The sequence below is a fragment of the Notamacropus eugenii genome, chromosome 1, assembly GCF_028372415.1.
Source record: "Notamacropus eugenii isolate mMacEug1 chromosome 1, mMacEug1.pri_v2, whole genome shotgun sequence".
NCBI lineage: Eukaryota > Metazoa > Chordata > Mammalia > Diprotodontia > Macropodidae > Notamacropus > Notamacropus eugenii.
In genome coordinates, this window is record NC_092872.1 from 130,127,152 (window position 1) to 130,151,989 (window position 24,838).

Sequence of the window (24,838 nt, forward strand, 5' to 3'; positions counted from 1 at the left end):
ACCATTAAAAAAAAATTCTAGAAATGCAGGACTCTAAAAACAGAAATGTTTTGTTTGTTTTGAAAGAAAGCAATTTAGAACTCAACACCTTCACACAAGTAATTACAAGTTTTTAAATGACCCACCAAATATTCAAAATATATTTCACAACCTTGGAAGTGAATGAAAAAACTGCAGGAAATTCAAATCAAGCCAAGTGAAGCCAATAAGCATTTATTAAGTACTTACTATGTTCCAGGCCCTGTCCTAAGTGCTAGGAAAACAAAGAAAAACAAATACATCCCTGACTTCAAGGAGTCCACATTCTAATGAGGGAGACCTGTCAATTACATCCTTACAAGATACGTACAGGGCAAGCTGGCAGTAACCTTGGAGGTAAGGCCCTAGCATCGACATTCTGTAAAATTTTCCTGTATAAAATCTCCCCAACCATACTGTAAACTCTCTGAATACAAAAACTACATCTTACATTTCTTCTGTATAATCCACAGATCACTGAAGGCCTATAGGTTTGATATAAGCACTTTCTCAGTCTCTTTTGCTTCAGTGTCCTATTATATGTGACTCTCTCTCTCTCTCTCTGTCTCTTTCCTCCTTCACGAGTTTCATTGGCTTTCACAGGTTCATCTGTCACCTCCAGACAGATGACTCACAAATCTATAGCATCCCCTTCTCTCCACTCACAGTCACCTCCTTTGTTTAAGCACTTGCCACCTCTTGCCTAGACTAAAGCAATAGCCTAACTGGTCTTCCAAGCGTCAGCCTCTTTCTTCCTCAAAGTACCTATGGCCTTAGTTTCTTCACCTGCAAAAAAGTGAGGAGGCTGGACTAAAACAGCAGACCCTGACTGGGGTCATGACCCACAGTTTAAGAAGTGCTGAAGGGATCGCAAGTGGAAAAAGTCAAAGAAGCACTGGACTAGACAGCCTCGAAGGTCTCTTCCCATTCTAAAACTGTGATCTTATCATTCTCAATATAGCTGCCAAATTGATGCTCCTAAGTTACAGCTGCCCTCGTTCCTCTAGGACAAAGTACAAACACCTCGGCCTATCATTTAAAGTCTTTCAAAGCATAGTTACAACTTTTCTTTCCAGATATTGGTGTTACCCTCATGGACTCTCTCTCTCCAACCAAACTGGCCTACTTGTTGCTACCCCACATGCCATCCAACCCCCCCCATCTGTCTTTGCACATGCTGTACCCAAGATTCTGAATGGCCTCCCTCCTCCCACTAACCTCCTGGAATCCCTAGCTCCCTCCTGAAGATTCAGCCGAAATCCCCCCTTTCACAGGAGGTGTTGACCAATCTCTACCCTCAAATTATCTGGTATTTACTTTGTATTGGCTTGTATATGTTTTATGTTTGTATTTGTATATCTAGCACTTAGCATAGGGTTCTACCACATTATGATCCAGACCAATGTTGTAAGCCACTTTCTAAGATTATGAATTACTGATCAATCACCCATCTATAGAGTATGTTCCCACCACTGATAGAAAATGGGTAACTCTCTTAGAAAGAAAATGTGACAAACAACACTATAACAAAGCACAAAAGGGAAGATCAAAGGGGATAAGAGAAATAAGAATTACTCTTTACTTCGGTGTGACGGTTCTCAGTGGACCCAATGTTACAGTTTGCACCAGCCAATGAACTGAGAAGGCCAAAGCTTTGATTTCTTTCTGAAATGGGAAAAGAATATTATTGAAAACTCCAATTGTGAAAGGTATTAAGCAACTAAAAGCAGCAATGTATATTTCATTACATGAAAGGGTCCAGATGGGATAACCAATTAGAAAAAATACTGCAATCATTACTGAGCACACAAATCGTTAATCACACAATCCTACAAAGTGAAGAACGATACATCACAGGTGATCTGGCCTACCTAGACCCCAGAGAACAGCTCTTCCTAGGATTTAGATAGGTCCTCTATTTTTAAGAAAGTTTCATTTCATGAAGCCAAATGTTTATTGCCAATGAAGGCTAAGCTTAAAATTATCAAAATACTAGAACAAAAAGAACACATGTGGTCCCATTATACTGCAGTAATTTGAATCCAGGCAGAAAATGGGCTATTCTAGTGAGAGAGAAAGAAAAGGGATCTGCCTTTACAACCTCTAGAGGGCAACTCTTCATATCTCTTCTCTCCCCCCCCTTCCCTGAAGGGCTTTACTATTCGTTCTCTCCTCCCTCTCATTTATGACCCTCTCTGATTCCCCACAGGGTGGGTTCAGCGGCACGGGCCTTCTTGGTAATCCCTTACATCACATTCCACCTCCCATTGCTGAAAGGAGGATGCATTTTCTCTGTCTCCATTTTGCAGAAGCCTTGGCTTTTCCAGCCTCTGCTCAAGTGCCCCACCATATATAAGACCCATCCCTATTGCTCTTCATCCACTAAAAAAAAAAACATTATTTTTGTATATATGTCATATTTTTCTGTTTCACAGGTAACAAAGAAAATGAGTTGAAAGCATACGTAAAGGAAGAAATAGATTATGGGTATAAGCAAGTTAAATGGCACAGCCAATGAGGAACCCTAAAGAACAAGGGTGAAAGTTGTCATCAGGGAAACATGGTAGAAAGAGAAGATGGGCTTAACATGAAATGGGAGGGGACATGAACAACCTTATGGTGTCAGGAAAAAATCAAGGGAGGTCCCCAGGATGGGGTGGAACTTCCTGTGGTGAATTTACGGAAGGGCAAGGATAAGAGTTGTACAACATGAGGAGGCTAAGTTGCAATCTTTAATTTTGAGGGGAAATATCTAAATCCATGAGATTACAGATCATCTGAATATCTGAGTATATTCTGTATTCACTTAATATAAGCTCCTTAAAGACAAAAAATTTTTGTTTTTCCCTAAACTGATTACTATTTGGGGGGCAATATAGTCTGTAAAAGATGTGTCCACTATTTCTGCCTTTTTATATTAATTTGCAACATCTCTGGCATCTAATTATATATGGTCAATTTTTGTACAAGTTCCATGTGGTACTGAAAAAAATCAATCCTATTTAGAAGCCATATGTCTGTTAGTTCCACCAACCCCAGGAATTTGTTCAATTCTTTATTTTCTCTTTTGCTTAACTTATTTTAGATTTATCCAAAACTGAGAGAGGGACATTAAAACATCCTGCCACTCCTTTATTACTATCTTCTTGTGGTTAATTTTTATTTAGATGCTAGGCATGTGGAACGTATAATTTTTAAATATTAATACTGGCTTGTTACCTATGGTTTCTTTTCGCATATCTCTCATTTCTTTTTATTTCATCAATGTCTGTTTTTGTTGTCTGATAGCATGAATGCAACTCCTACCTTTTTGGATTCACCTGATGAACAGTAATTTTTTTTCCAGTCCCTTAATTTTATTCTGTGCATATCTTTTGTTTTCGTAAGCAAAAGACTGTCAGGTTTTTCTTATTCAATCTACCATTCCTTTTCACTTTATCAGACTGTTTAATCCAATTCATCGAAAGATATGAGTTAGGATTATGTTTTCCTCTATCTGCCTCTTAGTACTTTTCCCCTTACATTGGGACTTTGTCCTCTTCCTTGGCAAACAAAGTACTACCTCCTCAGTTATTTTAGTTAATATACTTTAAAGCAACTCTCTTCCCAATGGCTCACTTCCCTTTACCCTCAAGCTGTGCACCTCCTAGGTTTTGGAGTTGTGCTTTACTTATTCCTTTTTTACTTCTTCCTTTTATCTAGTAAATTAATTCTTCCCCTCTCAGGTAGTCAAGTAAAATCCTTCTTGCTATCTTCCCCTTCTACTTATGTTCATTGTTTTTTAAAATTGCATTTTTGGTACCTTTTTCTAAAACAGATTTCTTTCCTTATTCACTTCATTATTTATCTTCCCTTCCTGTTTATCCCAGACTTTTATTCTTTGATTCATGTGTCATGTACTTAATCAGTCATTCTGTAGTCTTTGTATTCCTGACAAAATTAAAGTTTTCGATTTCCTTACTTTTGTGTTCTCTCTCCTAAACAGTTTCTATGTTACTGCCTTGTCATCTTGACCCTTGCCCCCTTTTTCTGTTCTACCTCATTCTTAGAATTACCAATTTCTGCAAATGAAAGAGAGGGTATTGCTCCATGGTAGAAATTTTCCCATGTCCCTGATTGTGAAATTTATTATTAACCGTTGCCCTCCTCATAGTCATTTTTTCCCATTTGTCCTGAAATCTTCTCCCCGAGTCCATTCCCTCATACTTGTCTGGGTGTCAGCTGAGCCCAGGGGCTCGGATTCCCTTTCTGATTCTCCTGAGGCAGGATGAGTGGTTTCTCTAAGCACTAAACCCCTGAAGATTATACCCATTAAAAGGTCCCCATATCCCTTTACAGAATCTCCACCTTTCCCCATGGAAGTATTCATCAGTGGTACCCCCTCCCACAACTGAAAAAAGATTTCCCTCTTTATTTCTCCGTTTCTAACCCTCCCTTTGTTTCCTTGCCCATTGTCCTCTAGGCTTTCTTCTTCCTGAGAGATTAGAGAAGATCTTTTCTCTTCATTGTTAGCCTTTGGAATCACAAGTGAGTTCCACCAGTTGATTAGGGGACATTACACGTTCCTATCTTCCTTCCACATCCCTTCCCTTCTTTTTACGTACCCTCTCACTCTGTAATCTAGCCCTACCAAAAACCACAGCAAAATACTGACTCACCTGTAAGGGGGATGTTGTGTGGTTTACTACATATCTTCCCCAATTTTATCTGACCTCCACTTTCAGCCCTGTGTCCTTATGTACTTTTAGAGGGAAAGCATATTTCTTTATGCTCTTATTTTCTTGTTGACCTTGTTGTATGTTTAGCTTTGTTGCATATCTGCTACCTGGGGTATGTAAAAATCAAATAGTTTACTCAGGTCTTTTTTTTCTTGAAATACTCATAACATCTTTTTTTTTTTTTTTTTACTGAACCTCTTTTTTCATTAATAGTTAACCTCAGGTTTGTGGGTTATGTTACCTTGGACTGTGTTTTCAAGTGCCTTTGCTTTTCTGAACGTATTGCATTTCCTCCAATGCTTTCTGGTGGTTATAGAGCAGACGAGTGCTATTCAAATTTCCTTTTCTTATATCCGAAGGTCTTTCTCCTCACATGCAGAATTTGTTGCTTGCCAATGGAATTATTTAATTTAAACGCTACGTGTCTTTGAGTTTGAAGCCTCATGTATTATTTTCTGGAGACAGTCTGTGTGTGGATTCTTTTGATTGGTACTTTGTCCAGAAGGTCTGAGCAGTTTTCATGTATTATTTCTTGCATTATGGTGTTCAATTTTTTGATCTATCATATCCTGGGAGATCTATACAGCTTAAGTTGTCTTTAAGATCAATGTTTTGCTTGTTTAGAGATAAAATTTTCTTTTGCATTATTACTATCCTTTTGCATTCCCAGTCATTGATTTTTTCTTTTTTCTTTTTTTTTTTTCTTTTTGGCAAGACTTTCAACTGTGGACTCCAGTTTCTCTAGTCCATAAATTCTGCATTCATAATTCTGATTTCTTTTTTAAACTACTCAGGAACATCCTGCTATGATTCCATATTCTCTTGGAAATCTACAGGGTCCTTTGCTTTGCAATATTTTTTCATAGAGGTCTGGATTCTTTTAGCTAGTCTGGAGGCCATATTCCTTTCTGTTATTAATATCTTCCCTGCTGGTTTATCTACTCATGCTCAAGGTTTTTGAGTTTTCTTCTTCCCAAGAGCTTTGGTGATTTCAGTCATTTTTTCCCCTTACATGTCCTTATTCACTCACTTCCTGACTCTTTCCCCTTTAATGGTGGTTTACTTAGGGTCTGGATCTCAAAGCCATCTCAACCTCATTCCATGCCAGGCAATACATGCTTCATAGGCAGTTTTGCCCCAAGTAACATTTAGGAGCACAAAACTAGCCCCAGATGAATGATGAGCACTTTTGCTCAGTCTTAGTGGAATGGACACAAGTCTTTGCCCTAGGTACCTTTGTCTCTCAGTTTTCTGGCTGAGCTCCAGTGCTGTACATATGTGTTGCTGCCTCAGAAGGAAGAGAAGGAATAAGCATTTATTAAGTGCCTAGTGTCAAGTGGGAAACGGGAAAAGAATATTACTGAAAACTCCAATTGTGAAAGGTATTAAGCAACTAAACCTTTAGTATTTAGTATTAAAGTATTAAGCACTGAGCTAAGTGCTTTACAAATGTTATCTCATTATTCTCACAACAACCCTGGGAAGTAGGTGCTATTATTAGCATCCCCATTTTACATGGAAATGTAAACTAAGGAAACTAAGGTAGACACAAGGTCACATAACTGGTAAATACATGGGGCCACATTTGAATTCAGGTCTTCTTGAATGCAGGCTCAACACTCTTATTCCCTGTTCCACATAGCTGCCCCTAACTGAGCAGCTTCTGCCTCCTGATTTTCTGCATCGGTGCGAGAGGTTTCAGATGTGAGAACTGTAGAAACTGTTGAGTTCTCTATCTGGCTGGTCATGTGACTCACAAGTAGCCCCTGTCTTTTCTTTCTTTGTTTCAGTGCCTAACACACTGCCCTTAATAGATGTAAACTGAAGGCATGGATATTCCTTTTACAGAGAACTCTGAAGTTCTAACAAGTTTTCCTGGTGTTCTGTAATCACACTGCTTGGTCAATGCCAAGTCTTTGCTTTCAAATGGTAAGAGAAAAGTGTGGCAGCGATGAACTCTGCAGAACCACCCATAACTGTCTTTATCAATGACAGTACCACCTCCCTGGGTGTCCCTTCTACAAAGTAGGAGTCCTCCTTCCCTTTGCTAAAATTCCCAGACTTCTTCTTTAAAAACTGCCTGTTCATATCCTTAGACCACAAGCAATTTTGGAGACTTTTATAAAATAATGAATGAAACGAGCAGAATCAGGAGACTATACAATAAAAACAACACTGTAAAGCCGGACAGCTTTGAAAGCTGTAAGAACTAAGATCAACGATTCCAGAGGACTGAGAATGAAATATGCCCTCAATTATGGGTGGCAGATTTAGGTACAGAATTAGAAGGAAACATTTTTGCAAACAGACATTTAGGGAATTTGTTTTGCCAACTATGTTTGTTTACTGGAAGAAATTTGTTATTCTTTTTTTCTAAAAAGTGGTGAGGAGTGGGAGGTAGATAAAGTAGATTTCTCTTAATTTTTTAAAAACTGAGAGGTAAAGGGTGCTACAGATATGAACTCTCAGAAGAGAACACTATACTATGAGTTTTACTTAACTTTTACTTTGTTACAGAAGGCTTCTCACGGAGTAGGGGTAATCTCTAAATGTTGGTAAGGTAAAACAAAATACATCAATAAAATTTTAAAAATTTTAAAAATTTAAAAAAATTTACCACCTTGACAGTTAAGGGGCATGCTCTGAAATTTCATCACAACAGAATATATCCAGAGAGAGCTGAAAAATATGTTGATGGACTAGGTACCCAGGATTAGAAATTTTCATGATCAGATTCATGGAAGTTATTCTTAATAAATATTTGCTGACTTAAACCCCAAAGGTGTTTTATCCAAGTTACAACATATTTCTGAATAATCTGTTCATGATTTTTAGAGGGGAAAATATATATGTATATATATATATACACATATATATATATTTATAGTGACTGAGGGATTTTATAAAGAGGGCAAATTTGGATAAGAGAATTCATATAACATACTATATGCTCTTCAGATTAAAAATTATTACCTGAATTAAAAAAGCATCATACAAATTTTGTTTGAAAGCCTTGTATCTGTTGATGGAACTGACTTAATCTGAGTAACTTTCAAAACTAATTTAAAATTCCTCCCCCATTTGCAACTTAAATCTTCTCCCTTTGCTATCTGCTAGTTCACCATATATGGTACAATAGGATACAGTTCATGATGTCATGTAGGCTAACAATCTGAGAGCTGTCCATGAAAAAACATGTATGATCTGTGACTGTTTTCTAACTACAGAGTCTCTGGAAATAGGAAGATGACACACTAGAAAATGAACTGGATTGTCATCAGGAGTTTGGGTTACAGTGCTGCTATACCACTAACCAGCTGGGCGACCTGGGGCAAGTTAGTTTCCCAATTTGGACTTCTGTTTCCTTATCTAATAAAATGAGAGGGACTGACGAGAGGACTTTATAAAGTCCCTTATAGCTCCAACAACCTACGATTCTATACAGCAAAGATGAATTAAACAGATGCCTGTGGCTATGATTTGAAGAATTTAAAAAGTATATCTAAATAGTGGCAGAAAAAAAGAATACTAAATGTCAGAACCCATTACAAGCTCACACGGACAGCCAAGTGCTTACAGTCCTCGTGACAATTACAATAGGTTGAAAGGGCTTTTCTCAGCATTTTCTTATAAATAATGGAGAATTTAGTCAACTGAAAAGACACAGTCCATTATGTTCCACTGCTTATATTTTAAGACAGCAAGGAAAACTGCAAATTATCAAGATTAGAGAAAGAATTAGGTTTTGTTTAACACAAAAGCAGGTTGACTACACATTAATGTTATGCCACTCACAGAGCTCCAGGCTCAGAAAACTGTAGAGGCTGACAAAATTTTATCCACTTGTAGTTCACACAGGACTTCAGTTTTGTCGGCTCAATGTTTAACCAACAGTGCTACCCATGTGAACATGCTGTAAAACCATTCTCCTAGTCAAAGAGAATTACACAAACCCCCTTTTCCTGTTTGTGAGCATTCTCTTCTGTGCTCTGGTGCGGGGCATGGAAATCTCATCCTTACTAAAAGGATTTTATTTCTGTAACAGGTACTTGTTGAAATTGGCTCTCCTATCTATGGCTTTATTGATGTCACAGGTTATTAGCTTGGGAAGGAATGAATCAGTCTCCTCAAATGATTCTTCTGGAGGAAAGAGAAGCCAATAAGCAATGCCAAACAAGTTATTATGGAAGAAGCAGTAGTAAGTATATTAACTCTGGTCCTATAAACACATCTGATTCAGTTCTGGTAGCCTAGTAAACCAGCACCACTGGAATGGCAGATAAAAATATAACAGTGTAATACAGAAATCAAATAATGCTAACCACCGAATAGGTTTCCCCTAGAAAATGTCAGAGACAACATTGTGTGCTGCGTTAGACCAAAGGTGGGGAGAGAAGCATGATTTTTTAAGGTAAATTTTGAGAAAAATTGAAACCCCAAATTTTGAAACTGAAAAGGCCTTTGAGATAATTTGCTCCAACTCTCATTTCAGAGTGACTAAGTGGCAGGGCTGGATCGAGAAAGTAGTCTTTGGGGTGCCTGGCCCAATGCTTAGGGAAACAAAGAAGCGTTGTATGTAGCCAGCTTTTCTTATAAAATTACTATTTTGGGCATTTCTCCTAAATTGAGACCCCCAAAAAGTTCCCAGAAATTAAAAACATCAACATAAAAAAATCCAACAAAACCAAATAAACTAACTTCTCCAAATATTTCTGAGTTTCTAGGACTTTATACATCCAGTCTCCATACCTACTGAAAAATTGCTATTTAAATTAGACAGCTCATTTTAAAAACTACCTCCTTCTTTGGTGTTCTGAAGGGAAGAAAGGATTTGGAAACCTGACCCCTAGTAATGAGATATGGCAAGGTACAATGCCCCCTTCTCCATTTTGCCTAGGAAATATCACCACAATTTTATGTCATCAAAAATAGGCCAAAAGATCTCCTACTTCCTTATGTTATATAATCATGCAAGAGAGACAAGTGGAACCTAGGGACAGCAGAGGGAGATGGAGAGAGAAGAAAGAGAAATAAAGTTTCCACACTTTAAGACCTTAAGACCATTCCTTGCCCCCAGGATACTTACATACTAGTAGAGAGATCAGATACCTACATCTGAAAGGTAGAGAGAACTTTTTGTTTGAAGCTTGGGTATAGGACAAATCTTGTACTCTGCAAGTCTAATTCAATTTGCATTTATTAAGTGCTTACCACATTATATTTAAATTTAAGTTGTAGCTTTTTTCTTATCTTTTCCAAATTAAATTATACCACTTTCTTTTTCAATTCAATTTTATTTTCAGGTCCAAATTTTCTCTCTCCTGCCCTCCTTCCTCCCCACTGGGAAAGCAAGAAAAAAATGACTGTTACGAACACGTGTAATAAAAGCAAAAAATAATTTTTGCATTAGCTGTGTCTCCCCACTCACTCACACAGCACCTCAATCTGGACTCTGAGTCCACCATCTCTTTACCAAGATGTGGACAGCATGTTTCATCATGAGCCCACTGGATTGGTCACTGTATTTATCAGAGTTCACAAGTCTTTTAAAGTTGTTTTCTACAATATTGTCATCATATCAATTGGTCTCCTCTCCTGATCCTGTTCGTTCCACTTTGCATCAGTGCACACGATCTTCCTCAGTTTTTCTGAACTCATTCATTCCTTAGAGCACAATAGTATTTCATTACATTTATATACCATAACTTCTTCAGCTAGTCCCCTCAGTTTCCAATTCTTTGCCATCACAAAAAGAACTGATATAAATATTTTTGTACATATGGGTCCCTTCCCTCTTTAAAAAGAAAAAAACTTTTTTGGGGGGTTACAAGCCTAACTGTGGTATTGCTGGGTCAAAGGGTATATATGGTTCAATAGCTTTGGAGGCATAATTCCAAACTTCCTTCTAGAATGGCTGAACCAAGCTATACTAATTTCAAAGCCTTACAATTCAACTTTTTTGCAGAGGACATTGGCCTAGAATATTAAGAATGCACACCCACAACATCTTATAAAATTTTCCATACTCATATTTTATCTTTACCTTTACTTGTTATCTTTATAACCAGAGTTCAACTTTTTCCACAATTAAAAAGTCATTCCTTCTCCCTTCCTCTTGCCTCTTTCCCTACTCTACTCCTGGAACTGCCTTTTGTAATTTTTTCTAAAAAATATTTTTTCCCAATTACATGTAAAAACAATCTTAGGATTCATTTTTTAAAATTTTCAGTTCCAAATTCTTTCCCCCAATCTCTTACCCTCCTTCCTCATTAAGAAGGCAAGCAATTTGATATAGGTTATACATATGCAGTCATGCAAGACATATTTCCATGAGTCATGTTGTGAAAGAAAACAAAAAAGCCCAAGAAAAATAAAGTTAAAAAAAAGTAATATTCAATCTACATTCAGAGTCATGGATAGCATTTTTCATCATAAATCCTTAAGGATCACTGGATTGCTGAGAGTAGCTACATCAAATGGAGATGAATATCACACCAGAATGTTGTTACCGTGTACAACGTTCTTCTGCTTCTGCTCACTTTAAGTCCTTCCAGGTTGTCTTTTATAATCTATTGCTGCCTCTGGCATGTTCTTTCCCCAACCCACAAAACAGCTGTGACCAAATTTAATACTGACCATCACAAAGCAATCTCAGTGGAGAAAGAAAAGGGCCTACATTTGAGTACAATCGTGAATTCTTTAATAAAGTACTCTATCTGAAAAGAATTAACTAATATATTACATTAGAGAAGCCTGTACTTTCACATTAAAAAAAAACAAAAGCAGCAACAACTGATCCCACATGCGATTCTGCCTGGAAAACTGAAAAGAAAGGATTGGTTTTTTTTTTTTAATTAAGTCATAGGAGGATTAGAAAACTTAATTATTTAAAAAAACATTACTCAAAAAGGACAAAATTTGAACACTATTAAAAAAGGTTTTACTCCAAGTGATATGCTTAGTTTCCAAGTCTACTTATACCACAGCATTTTTGATTCATGAAATCATGATATACTCTCTTTTCTCTGTTCATCTTATTAAGCAAAGTATATCTGATGATAAGAATGGAAAGAAGCCTGTGTTTGGCTTGAGATATACCAGGTGAGAACATGAAATAATGAGGGTGGTTTTTTTTTTTAAACAAACCTATTAGAACTTATATATCCAAATAAAAGTTTTCCCCTTCAAAGTAGTTACATTATGCTATATACTTCTGAGTGTGTGCCTGATCACCAACTTCTCTGTCATGTAAGAATCTTATTTGCTGGGACACCGAGCAGTTAAATGCCCTGCCCAGGATCACCAAGTCAGTATGTGACAAAGGAGGATTTGAATCCAGTTTTCCTAACTCTGGATTACCACTTGACACTACAACCCCCTAGACTATGAGAGCTCTCTGCTAACCCATTAGACTAATAAAATGAGGCTGAATAAAATAGTATTAAAAAGCCTCTGAGAGTGCATTTCTTTAAACACAATTCTTAATTTTCCAATTTCTGGTGAAGATACCTCTTTCAAAGGAATCAGTACTGGAAGGGGGCCTGCTAGAATTTTTTGTGATTTAATTTCTTACTGCTACTGTTCCATTATAAGAGTATCTCAGATCAGGAAATTAACTTCTTCCACTATACTTAAGGGACGGAATATCAACCAATTATGAACACTTCAGCAATGAAAAAAACAAAACAAAACCCTAAAATAAAGCAACTATGTAAGAGAACTGACATTTCTACCACACAAATCCTACTTAATCCTCACCTAGTAGAGTCACAGGGGATCAAACAATACTAGATAAACTGAAAGTAAATATTCAGAGATTTTGAAACCTAACACTCTGCCATTATTGCTTACAATTAAATATCATGTACTAATAAGCATCTTACATTGTAGTCTAATAGGAGCAGATGGGTTTCTCTATCATATCAATTAAAAATAGTGAATAGACTTTAGAAGCAGAATGTCAAAATGGAGTTTATTTAAAAGACCATAAGATCCAAACTTCATCAGCGCTCACTGATGGAACAGGCCACTGTGTTAAGAAACAATGAAGTGCCTCCCTCATTTGAAGAATTCTTTACACCCTACTAACCGTTTTTATTCTCCTTGCCTATCAAAACAAAGGATCATTACTGAGAGGCTACTATGTACAAGGCACCATGCTAGTATGACCCAACAACAGTGAAGCAAGACAAAAATGAAGAACAGGGGAATACGGGAGAAGACAAAGTAATGCAAAGGAAGGCATGGAGAACAGGGAAAACAACCTACACAAAGACCACGCCACAGAAATGCAAAGAACAACAATGAAACTAACTGTTGTCTCTAATGACGGAACTTGGAGAGGCGGGGGACTATGGGGTGAGACACTATACATATACTGCCACAGTCGGATGGTTGTTGGTTGGTTTTGCAGAACTTTCTTTCTAATCTTTGTTATAAAGAATGGATTGGGGAAGGAAATGGCTAGAATTGAAGGTGATATACAAAAGATACCAATGAAAGTTTTTAAAATTGCATTTCTCTTTAAATTTTATTTTTAAAAACCTTTAAGTAGATGATGGCTATTTGTCCTTATAATATCCTTGAAAGGTAGGACGTTAAAGTCCTGTCTTCTCATTTCTGCGAACGGTCACTGCCTTGTTTTGTGACCTTGAGCAAGAAACAAAGAAAATGTCACCTTCTGAAAATGCCATTTCTGGCTCAAAGCCCAGGCCTATGGCTTCTCTCATATTAAGTGTATTAATCCCCTTCTGGAACACACCACCCAGAGAATGATGTTTCATAAATACAATAGGCTTTGGATCTAAAAGGGGCCTTGGAGGTGATCTAGTCCAAATGTTTCCTTTTTTGGATATAAAGAAACTGAGGCCCACAGAGGGCAAGCGACCTGTCCCAAGTAACACACGTAATAAGGAGCAGAGCTGGGTTCACGCCCAGATCTCATGACTGACTATAAATCCAGTGATCTTAAGGTACACACTTGACAAACTGATTTAATTAAAAAATATTTATTACTGACCACCTACCCCATGTGAGGTGTTGTGGGTGTTACAAAGCTTAATACAAAACAAAAAAATTAGCAGCAGCAAAAGAAGGTCAGCCACAGCCAACTGGGCTAACAAAGCAGCAACTGGTAATGATGCCTTTGCTGCATTTTAAAAAAGGAGCTTTATGAATGCCTTTTGTTTTTCACCCCCACTACAATAATTTCCTGATGGGCCACCCCCCCCCCCACCCCCCGCTTCTGCCAGAAAATACTCCCTTGCATCAGAAAGGAAGAAGTTAAGCAAAACCATCATGACCAAATCTGAGTATTCGGCACCTATGGTCCTTCCCTTTGACACATGCACTAAATCGTTCATCTCCAAATTCTAGCTCCAGTCCTATGCCTCCCAAGGGCACAACTTTCTCAGGCTACTCTAGACACCTCCACTGGATGCCTTCAGTCCTTACTGACTGGGGCTCCTCTAGGAGTCATGCCTTCTCTGGGCCACATTTCCTCCTGGGCGAGGAGGTATCTGAGACCCCCAAAAGCTGTAAACTGCTGGTGTCTAATAGCTCTCCCATTCCAGCATTTAAATAAGGTACTTTTCATTACTGTTGGGTTTTTTTGGTTCCATCTTTAAAACTAGACTATAAGTTCCTTGAGGGCAGAAATTATGTCTCAGATCTCTTTGCACAGCACCTAGAATAGGACCTTAAACGTTGTGGATGATCAATAAGTATCTCTGGATTGCACAATGACAGGAAATTACAGCTTTATTCCTTCCTCTACTAGTTCAGTGTTTTTATGCCCGAGGCATTTTGTGAAAGCTAGTCAGTGAAAACAATTCTCATCATCATAATTATAAAAGACAGGGAACCAAATGTCTGGCTTTCGTGTACAGCCTCTGACCACAAACCATCCCACAGACTCAAATAGTGGTTGTGGGTCACTCAACTTAGCAGCTTAGATTTTATCTACATTCCTCCCCTTGAGCAGCTGCCAGAAGACTTTTGGGTGGAGGAAGTTTAAGGCAGGAAATCTGAAGGGAAGGTCATACTGTGGGTAAGCTGATGTAGAGAATGTCTCTTCAAAAGCACAGTCAAGCTGTAAAGGGAGTTCTAACTTGGATTCATTTCCTGGACCATTTGTAATCATCTGTTTATTGCACAGTGGAAACTCAGGGAGAATTCTCAAGGTTTGACCTTTCCAATGTACACACTGATATCTAGAGATTTCCTCCTGTAACAAACTGAGCATGTGACTGGGTCCTTTGGCTTGTGAAATTGTACAAATTGGGAAAGCCACAGGGCATAAGAACCAAGATTTTCCAAGGTGCCATCAAAGTGATATCTCTGCCAAAAAAGAACATACCTCCTGCAGGAAAAATACTTCTCTACCTCCAAATTCTAGGGAAACAGCAGAGCCTCTCTTGCTCCGTGACAGTGTGAATATAGCAATGCACATTTGGGAAGAGAAGAAATTCTAGTGCTTGCATTAAATAGCAATCACCTGTGGCTCCAAATAAAAGAATAATATAAAACTACATATCATAAGGCATATCATCACTCATTAGTAACATACATATATTTCTTACATCAACTCTTCAACGGCCTTATCTTTACTTTGGATTGAATGCAGGGACAAAAGGATGAAGTCAGTCTGGCTTTATCAACACCGTTCCAGACAAGCTTTCTTATAGGAAGAATTTCTTTAAAAGAATAAGCAAATAAATTCAAAGGCTCTCTGATCTGATAATCTCCCCAATCAGTCTCTTTAAAAAGCAAATCTGAGGGGTTTCAAAAGTCTAGGAAATCATTAGGTCCTGCCAACGCATTCCGAGGCACATCATTTAACTCCACTATGCTCACTTCTCCATTCGTAGAATTACAGATCTACAGCAGAACTAGAAGGGATGAAAAGCCTTGTATTCCAACCCATGCATTGTAGATGAGAAAAGAGAAACTAGAGAAGTTAAAGGACTTGCCCATATAGCTAACACACACACACACACACACACACACACACACACACACACACACACACACACAGTAGTAAGAAAATCTGGAATTGAGTCCTGAGTTCTGCCACTTTCTTTCTCTGAGCTTCCCATCTACTGCATGAGAAATTTAAACTAGATGTTTTCCATTAAAAATTCCTTTAAATCCTAATCTTTTATGAGTAAAAGTGAGTTTGCTAGATTATTTTAGTTACAGGATCAGAGAATTTAGAGCTAGAAGTTAGATCCCTGGAGAACGTGGCTCATGGAAGGGGGATATTTCACAGAAAACAGTGTTGTATTAGATAAATGAGAAAGCATTTCTTAACCTCTTACTACATGCAATGTACACAAACAGAAAGGCAAAATAAGTTGCGTCGCTTGACTATCAGGGATCAACGTGTTGTTAAAGATTATCTGGAAAAAGGGTATTAACCTATTTCAACAAGAAAAGGCATAAGAATTAATAGCCCTAACAGTTAAGACATCCAGAAGAACACTAATTAATGGAATTGGTGGACATTTTCTTTGGTTTGCTTGGAAAGGGTTTTAACACCCTGGCCTTCAAGTCACCATTCCATCAGAGGATTCATTCCCAACTTCTCTGAGGCTAGAGACATTTCTAGATAACAGAAATCTGTGTGGATGGAACTGAGTTTTGTATACAATCTTCCCATCCAGTTCTTTTCATTTTTGTGATATGATTGAGTCCCTTGATTTCCTGGGACTAAGAAGGAGAAAAAGAAAATGAAAGAAAGAATTGTGATTCAAATACTCCGGAAAGAAATCCTCTCATCTGCAAGTCAATTTCCTTGCTGTGACTGATTTCTAAGCATGCTCTAGCAGCCCTAAGTTCTGGGTTCCGGTCAGCTCAAACACCACTACGCCCCTTCTCTCACTCTTTTCTACGTGAGGCAACCAATGACTCAACCACAAAGTTGGAGACTTCACATTGACAACTGATCTGAAATCAGAAGCAGGGCAGGGAGATGGGAGAGAGGGGACAGAGAAGGTGCGGAATGAAGCTGACCCAAGATTCAGCAAAGGCACAATGACGCTCAGTGGCCTGGAACTTGGGTCATCAGAGACTCGTCAGAAGAATCAAGGAGAACACTGCTTTAAGAATAAAAAGCCTTAAGCTTCCGGGGGAACCATACTGAAAATGAAAAAAACTGGATATCCTATAACCTAAATTGTTTTCCAGGTCCACATTTTACATATAAGTTATATATAAAGAGATAGGAGAGAAGGAAAAAATCTCGGGGAAAAAACTATTCAGTAGACCTAGCCTCAAACGAATCAGGCTGGCCTCTCCCTTAAACCACAAATCCTCATTCAGGGAACATGTAATTGGTCTTTGGGTCTTACTAAACATATATTTTATTTGGTGGCAAAGCAAAGGAGAAGGAAAGTAGGCAGGAAGCCACTTTGCCTCCAAGTTTTGAATTAACTCTAAATATCCTGATGTAGCACTACTTTCCCTTTCAATAGCAATTAAGATCCCAATAAACTGCAAAGATAGAAAACTCAGTCAAATTTTTGTATTTTCAGTGCTACCTGACATGGCAATTAAGTTTCTAAAGTATGTAACAACACTGGAATCTTGTATATTAGCAGGGTCTTTGCTTAAACTGGTTTTACAAGACTCTAGAACCTATGTTTTCTCAGACTGTGCAAAGTTAAAGATTTCCATGAAGTTACTTAAGTATCACATGTTCCTTAACTGTTCATACAAATACTAGTTTTCATAATGAACAAGAATAGCCATGTTAACTAATGGAGCATTTTAGGAGAAAAACAGGATTATATCTTCAAAACTATGTTGTTGTAGTTTTTTACAAAGACTCAAGACCTCAAAGATTTACAAGCACTTAAAAAATCAATAAATGGGTTTAAAAAAAAAGTAGGTGGAAGCTAAGGAAAAAGGCAACCAAAAACTCCAAAAGATTATGAGAGAAACTAGCCCTGCTTCATATAAAGAAAGCCAGATACAGGTTCATTTCTTTTTCAATTCTGCTACGCTTACATTGTGCCAGACAGAGCTTTAACCTCAGGCACCCATTCCATGTAAAAGTTCAGCTAAAAGAACCTGAGTTTCATTTCACCCTGAAGGGACTGAAGAACATGGTGAAACGCTCTAGTTCTACAACTAGAAGTAATCCTTGGGAAGTGGGGCAGACAAAAGAGATTATCCCCTTAATAAATTAAATTTTTACATAGTGTTTCTAATGCAAAGGAAGATGGTTTTTATTCCCTCCACTGTTTATTGGTAGCACAGAATGTGTCTAGTCAGTACTAGACTAAAAAGGTTATTGGAGTACGATGAGAAAAGATAACAAGAAGACTACAAGAGGAAGCATTTTGTAACTTCAAAATAATCTCTTTAATCATCCCTTTGTCTCCATCTCCACTAAAACTGCTTCAGCTCGCATCCAGACTCAGTTTAGCAGCTGTGGGATCACGCTGCTAGCCTACAGGCTTCTCCTTACTCTACTCAATCTCACATAGTGTTGCCAGACTCAGCTTTCTAAAAGTCCCTTCATGTCACCACTCAGTTCCAAAGCCTGTATGATACCACATGCCTCCCCTTTAGGATAGGGTCCAAAGTTCTCATTCTGGCATTCAAGGCTTCTCATCTTCACCCTGTGACTATCCTTGTCTCCACCATTCCCCAGCATGAAACCTTAACTCCACAGGGGCAATCTACTCTAGTCCCCAAACAGATTAGGCTCTTTCTCGATGCCAAGACTTTTCTTAATCTCTTCACTTTTCCTTCCAACCTATCAAAATTCCACCAACTCCACGGTAAGAAACAATGAACATGAAGATGTGGAAGAAGTAAGGATAGGCTTCTATGAACTCATTAGCATTACACCAATACAGAGAGAACAAAGCAGATCAAGAGACAAACAGATACAGTAATGGCAATAAAATATAAATGAAAACACTAAAATGAATTCAACTTAAAGACAATGAACAATCTTGGTCACAGGAAACAGACAATGCAATACTTCTCTGAATAAAGAGGAGAAGGACTAAGGGGATGAACAGCACATGCTGGCAGACTCAGTTACTTTGATCAATTTGGTTTTGTTTGACTTTTTCTTTATTACAAGGGAAGATTCGATGGGGGAGTGGGAAGGATACTGGCAAAAGACAAAAAAAACACCCCTTCCCCTACTCTCCAAAGTCCAGATCAAGATGTCTGGAAAGCGTTCCAGCCACAATTCCAGCCTAGTCCAGGACTATTCCAGCCACTATCGTATTTTTTCCTCTCAAATCTGGAACTCCCAGTCAATGCTATTTCTGGCTTTGCACCTGGTTTATACTGCACTGCATTATGCGATGGTTTATATTCACACCTTGCTTTCTCAGAGCACTGAGACCTGGCTCACATTTTTTGGGAATCTCCTTCAGGGCCTAGCACTGACCTCTGAACATGAACAATCAAGAAATATCTGCTGAATGAACACACAACTACACACATGTACAAAACTCTTAGAAATGCTACTTTTGTCCCATCTAAAACTGTGGACCAAAGTGGAGCTAACCTCTTTCCTATCCAAACAGGAAAGAAAAATTAAAATTTACATCATTTTAAGAGATGCAAAAATAGAAGATAATGACTCCTTTCGGTGCAGTTACTCACCACTCTTCATCACTACATTCGACCAGACATTGGCATTCAAAGCTTGTATGATTCTCTTTACTCCGGTAGACTCTGGGAAGTCATCTAATTGAAGGAGGAGAAAACCACATTTTACTCAAATTATGTTACACATATAACTAAAAAGTACTTTTATAAGTACTTCATACATAGTAGGTGCCCAGGAAACACTGAATACATAAGTAAATCTAACTGGAACTTTTCACTGGTTGTCAAGCAAATTTAGAGATTACTCCACTACTGACAAGACTATTCTGTAAACTAAACTGATTCAAGTGGTATAGTCCTCTCTGAGGCAGGTAGGTGGCTCAGTGGAAGACCACTGGATCTGGAGTCAACGAAGACCTGAGTTCAAATCTGGTCTCAGACACTTTCTAGCTGTGTGACCCTGGGCAAATCACTTAACCCTGTTTGCCTCAATCTACTGGAGTAGGAAATGGCAAACCATTCCAGTGTGTTTGACAAGAAAACCTCATGAACATTATGTTCCACAGAGACACAAAGAGTCAGACACAAATGAATGATTGAACAACGACAAAAATCATCTCTTCTGACTCATAATGGGCAATGATACTCCATGAAAGACAGCTGTCCCCCAGTCCTGGGACCTTAAGATACTAACAGAAGCAACAGTAAAAACTGTCTAGAGAGAGAGTAACACTGAGGGGTCTGTGAAGGGAGGGACTTTGTCTTCTACCCAGTAAGTAAACTCAAGCATCTAGTATAGTGCAATGAATCCAACAGGTTCTCAGAGAGATAAATGATAACAGTATAATAATAACATTTATGTAGCGTTTTTATCCCATTTAATCCTACAACCACCTTGGGAGGTACATTTTACCACCCCATTTTACAGATGAGGCAACTGAGGCATGCTAAATGACTTGCCCAAAATCACACAGCCAGACAGTTCTGAGGACAGATTCAAACTCGGGTCTTGCCGACTCCAGAGTCAGTGTTCTAACCACCATGCCACCTAACTAATCATCACTCAGTAATGGAAAGTGCTTAACTATTTTCTGATCAGAAAATAAAGATGTAATATGTGACAAGTAAGGTCATTAGAACCTGTCATTGTAACAAACAAAACACTGTAAACAAACAAAGCGTAATAAATACAAAATAAGGTACTGAGATTCTGTTTCAAACAAGGTGATAGTCATCATAGTCACATTTCATCAGGATGCTGTTCACTTCAAATGAATTACTTGGGGAAGCATTCCCGGTTTTACAACTACTGGAAAAGCGGAAAAGCAATTTGGCAGAAATTGAGTTTCTGGGGGAATGGCTGAAAAACCTGTGGCACAGGAATGTAGACTGAATACGATGACATCGCAAGAAGTGACAAAGATAAGGAACTCAAAGAAACATGAGAAAACTTGTATGAACCAATACAGGATAAAATGCAGCCCCACAGAACATTCATACAACTAGAAGAGCTTAAACACAGAAGGCAAACTTGGAATAACCATTGTGACCAGCCATATCCCACAGAAAAGACAGGGGAACACCCATGTTCTGTAGATAAAGATGTGAGAGATGACCAACGTGGACCACGGCGCAGTCTGCCAGACATAGACACTGTACCAGCTGGTTTAACTGCTTCAGTCTGTTATAACAGAGGCTCATTTTTCATGTGCACATAAGAACAACTATGATGGTATAGTTTTTCAACTATACAACAAATAGGTTGTATAAAACAAAAGGTATAAATAAAGTATATCTTTAAGAAAAAAGAAGCTATGGTCTAGATAACAAATATAATGTAGCTAACTTAATGGAATTATTTATACTTCCAGTGATTTATAATTTCATGATTATAGAAGGAAAAGACTAACATTTGAAAGAGTTCCCATGTGATTAAAGACCCATATTCAAAGAGAAGACAGGAAGGGAGACCTCTAATGGTATGGCATGCCCTAGGGTTCTTTTACTGGCCCAATATTTCTACCAAAGCCTCAAATGAAAATAGGCTTATTGAATATGACACAAAGCTAATCCTTTAGAAGAATTCAAAAATATCTTAAAAGGATGTAAACAATGGGTCCAAAGTGAGAAGATGAAATGTTACAGGTATCAATGCAAAGACCTGTATTTACATTTGAAAAGAAGTAGCTGCTTAAGAATAGGCCAGGAGAGTCCTAGCTTGACAGTAGTTTGTGTAGGAAAAAAGAAAAGTTTTAGTGGATCACAAGCTCAATGGAAGCCAACAGAAATGCTGCTGATAAAAAAGCAAATATAATCTTAGACTGAATCAATATAAATATTGTTCAGTTTAAAGTAGATAATAAGCCCACTGTACTCACTGATAGGATGATTATATCTGAGATATTACATTCAATGCCAGACATCATACTTTAAAAAATAGAACACATTAATAATGGTCAGGTAGCTAGAAATAATGTTTTAAGGAACCTGCTAATCAATTAGCCTTGGAGAAGAAAAATTTGAGTTATAGCAGGGTGGTGGGCAGAATATTATGAAAGTCTTCAAATAGTTGATGGGTTATCTTTTGGAATAAAAAAAACACTTTTTTTCTGTTCCAGAGACAAAAATCAAGACTATTAAGAGGAAGCTAATTTTTGGCAAGAAAAGGAAAAACTTCAACAAACAGCTGCTTGATAATGGAATAACCGACCTCACAAAGTTAAAAAAAAAAATTCAAACCAAGGCCCAATGGCTATCTTTTGGGAATATTGTACAAAGGATTCCTATAATGGAAAGGATGGACTAAATGACTTCTGAGATACCTCTTAATATTCTATTTCTATGAAGAAATTGGTTAATGTTTGAAAAATATAAAGAGTTGGAAAAAAATAAGGGAGAACTACCTTTTCAAGAAAAAAAATGAAAATATATCTAGGTACCATGCTACTAGGAATAGGCAATAATGAAAAGTTCAACAAGATTTTTTTCCTGAAAAAGAGTGTTTAGGACATCTCACAAAATAGAAAACTTATGTCTATTCATTGTGGCAAATCTTAGCATTCAAAAGGAGAGTAGCAAAAAAGGGCTCAAACAGACCATGCTAAGAAGTTTATACAAGTCTGATAAAAGCCCCAGTTGACACATTGCAAACATTCCCAGTATTAACAAAGTACTTTCAGACCTAGTGAATACATCAGGGGACTAAACATACCAGATGATTATCAAAACAAAAACAGTAAAAATTAGAAACAAAAAGCCATAGTGCTTTGAAAGCTGAGAGTTTTTGCACTATTGGGCAGTGGGTTATTATGGCCACAAGAGGCAAGGTATTCAGCATGTGGTTAAAACTTTGAGGTTGCTTTATACCCCTTTCTGTAAATGTTTTGAACAAGTTGGGAAGGTAGATAACAAAACTACTTAAAACAACCCTTCTAAAAAGCCCCAGCATCCCAGAAGGCAGATGCAACCTTAGTAACACAATTAAACCAACCCATCCAGTCATCCTTCTCTTTAGGTTTATGTTACTAAAACTACATAGCTTTCTAAACACAATGGTTACTTAATACCTTGTCATTTCAGTTACATATGTGATGAATGAACCAGAAAGGTAGGGTTTGGCTTCCAAATATTAGAGTTAATAATCATTTTAAGGTGACTGGGAGCTCAGAGCTTTAGGTAGAAACAGTCTACGGTATAAATGGACTGAAATTGAAAAAGAAAATATTATTTTAAAATAAGAAAAGGCAAGTGGTGGGTCTTGAGGTTAGTGTGATAATAAAATTCTAACAGAAAAAACATTCTCATTTTAGTAGCAGAACACATGTTCACGGAGGCTTTAAAAAGAACAAAGACGGTATCATTTTATTTGTTCATCTCCACCTTCAACATTCTTTTAGAATTTGAGATCTTTCATTTCCATTTTATACTTCTATAAGTATATCTATATCTGACAATATCCTCCTTCTCAAGGAGAGGAAATTTTGGAAAACATCCTAAAATATACTGGGATAGAGAGGGATTCTAGGAACACCTATATTCATACCAGCTTCCTGGAGAACACTCATGAGGTCTGTATGATCCCCTACAGAGAGTCTGCATTCAGCATTCTCTATGACTTAGCCCCAGCTTACCTCTCCAAAAGACCAGCTACTCCAGTCAGACAGGTTTCTTCCCTGCCCCTCCTCACCAGGACCATTTCTGTTCCTTCACCTTTGTTTCCACTGCTCCTGATAATAATCCCCTCTTCCCCCCGGCTCCAAGTCCAGTTCAACACCTGACTCCACTGTGAAGCCTTACTAGACCCCTCCTCAAAGAGCACCTCAAGTGCTTATTATCCATACTGCTCACCTGGCAATCAGCACATGCTACCCTAGTATCCCAACTAAACTTATTACAATCTCATTGGCATCTCTTCCTATCCTCAGCCACTTGTACAGTATTTTACATGCAGCTGGAACCCAAGAAATGTTTTTGGATGATAATGAAAATATAGATTCTAAAATATGACGACCCTGTAGTATGTAAAACTCTCCTTTGGATATTAGTGAGAGCCAATTTCCTACATTGTCCAAAACTTACATGCCCTTGCATCCATGGTTTTTACTATAACCAGAGCTACTATCTCAGAGAAACCATGCTAAGTTTGCTTGGCTCCAAATATCCAAAAGAACAAATAAGTAGGTAGGACAGCCCCAGGGTTACTTCAGGAATTCAGTCCTCAGTTGTTATAGATTGAGATGAGGGAACAAAAAGAACCCTCCGCTCAACAAAACCTATTATAAAGAGTTAGACTTCAGCATTTTTGTAAAAAGGGTAAGAAAGGATACGTTCCATAAATTCAGCCTAAACAAGTATTGGAAAAAAATGAAAATTATTGACAGTCAGGTGAATGAATTATTTGTTATAAGTCTTTCAAACAGATTAAAAATGAAGAAAGCTTTCTGATTTTCATTGTGACTCTTGCCACATTAGAGAATATATTTATATTCTCTCATGCCTCTAGCTTAGATTGTTGTTTTCTACTGAAGCAGATGTACATTATAACCACCTACCATCTTCCTCAGGTAATTCTTCTGGACTAAGTTCTACCAACTCAAAGCCATGTTGGATGCACCATTCTTGAGCTTTTGGTCGGTTTACACCTAAAAAAAGAAGTAAAAATAGTATGTGTATGAAGATAAAACACTAAATGCCACCAAAGCACAGGCTTTACGCCTCTCTAATTTTCCTCCTTAATGATAAGCTTTAAAATGGGGAAATAACATATATGTGTGTGTGTGTGTATGTATGCATGCATGTGTATGTATGTATGTATATATCTGTAGCACAGATATATATATGTGTGTGTGTGTGTATGTATGCATGCATGTGTGTGTATGTATGTATATATCTGTAGCACAGATATAAATCTATACAGACATATGTCTAACTACATATATACACATGAAACTAAAGACTTCAGAAAGAAAGTTTCTTAAAAGGTTGATTTTCAAATACTCTATATTTTTCCAAAAAGTCTCTGGCTA

The 24,838-nt window shown here is 37.7% G+C and overlaps 1 protein-coding gene across 7 annotated transcripts in view; it reads right to left on the bottom strand.

Annotated features, from left to right (window-relative positions):
• Positions 1 to 24,838, bottom strand: part of AAGAB (alpha and gamma adaptin binding protein) — a 63,581-nt gene that overhangs the window by 14,042 nt on the left and 24,701 nt on the right. For all 7 annotated transcript variants that reach the window (XR_011968180.1, XM_072614827.1, XM_072614820.1 and 4 more), the window contains exons 4-6: positions 24,365 to 24,454; positions 19,368 to 19,451; positions 1,601 to 1,683 (exon numbers count right to left, since the gene is read on the bottom strand). Coding sequence is in view for 6 of the 7 variants with exons in the window: in XM_072614827.1 (XP_072470928.1) it covers positions 1,601 to 1,683; positions 19,368 to 19,451; positions 24,365 to 24,454 (257 nt within the window). In the remaining variant the exon portion in view is untranslated. The remainder of the gene's footprint in view (positions 1 to 1,600; positions 1,684 to 19,367; positions 19,452 to 24,364; positions 24,455 to 24,838) is intronic.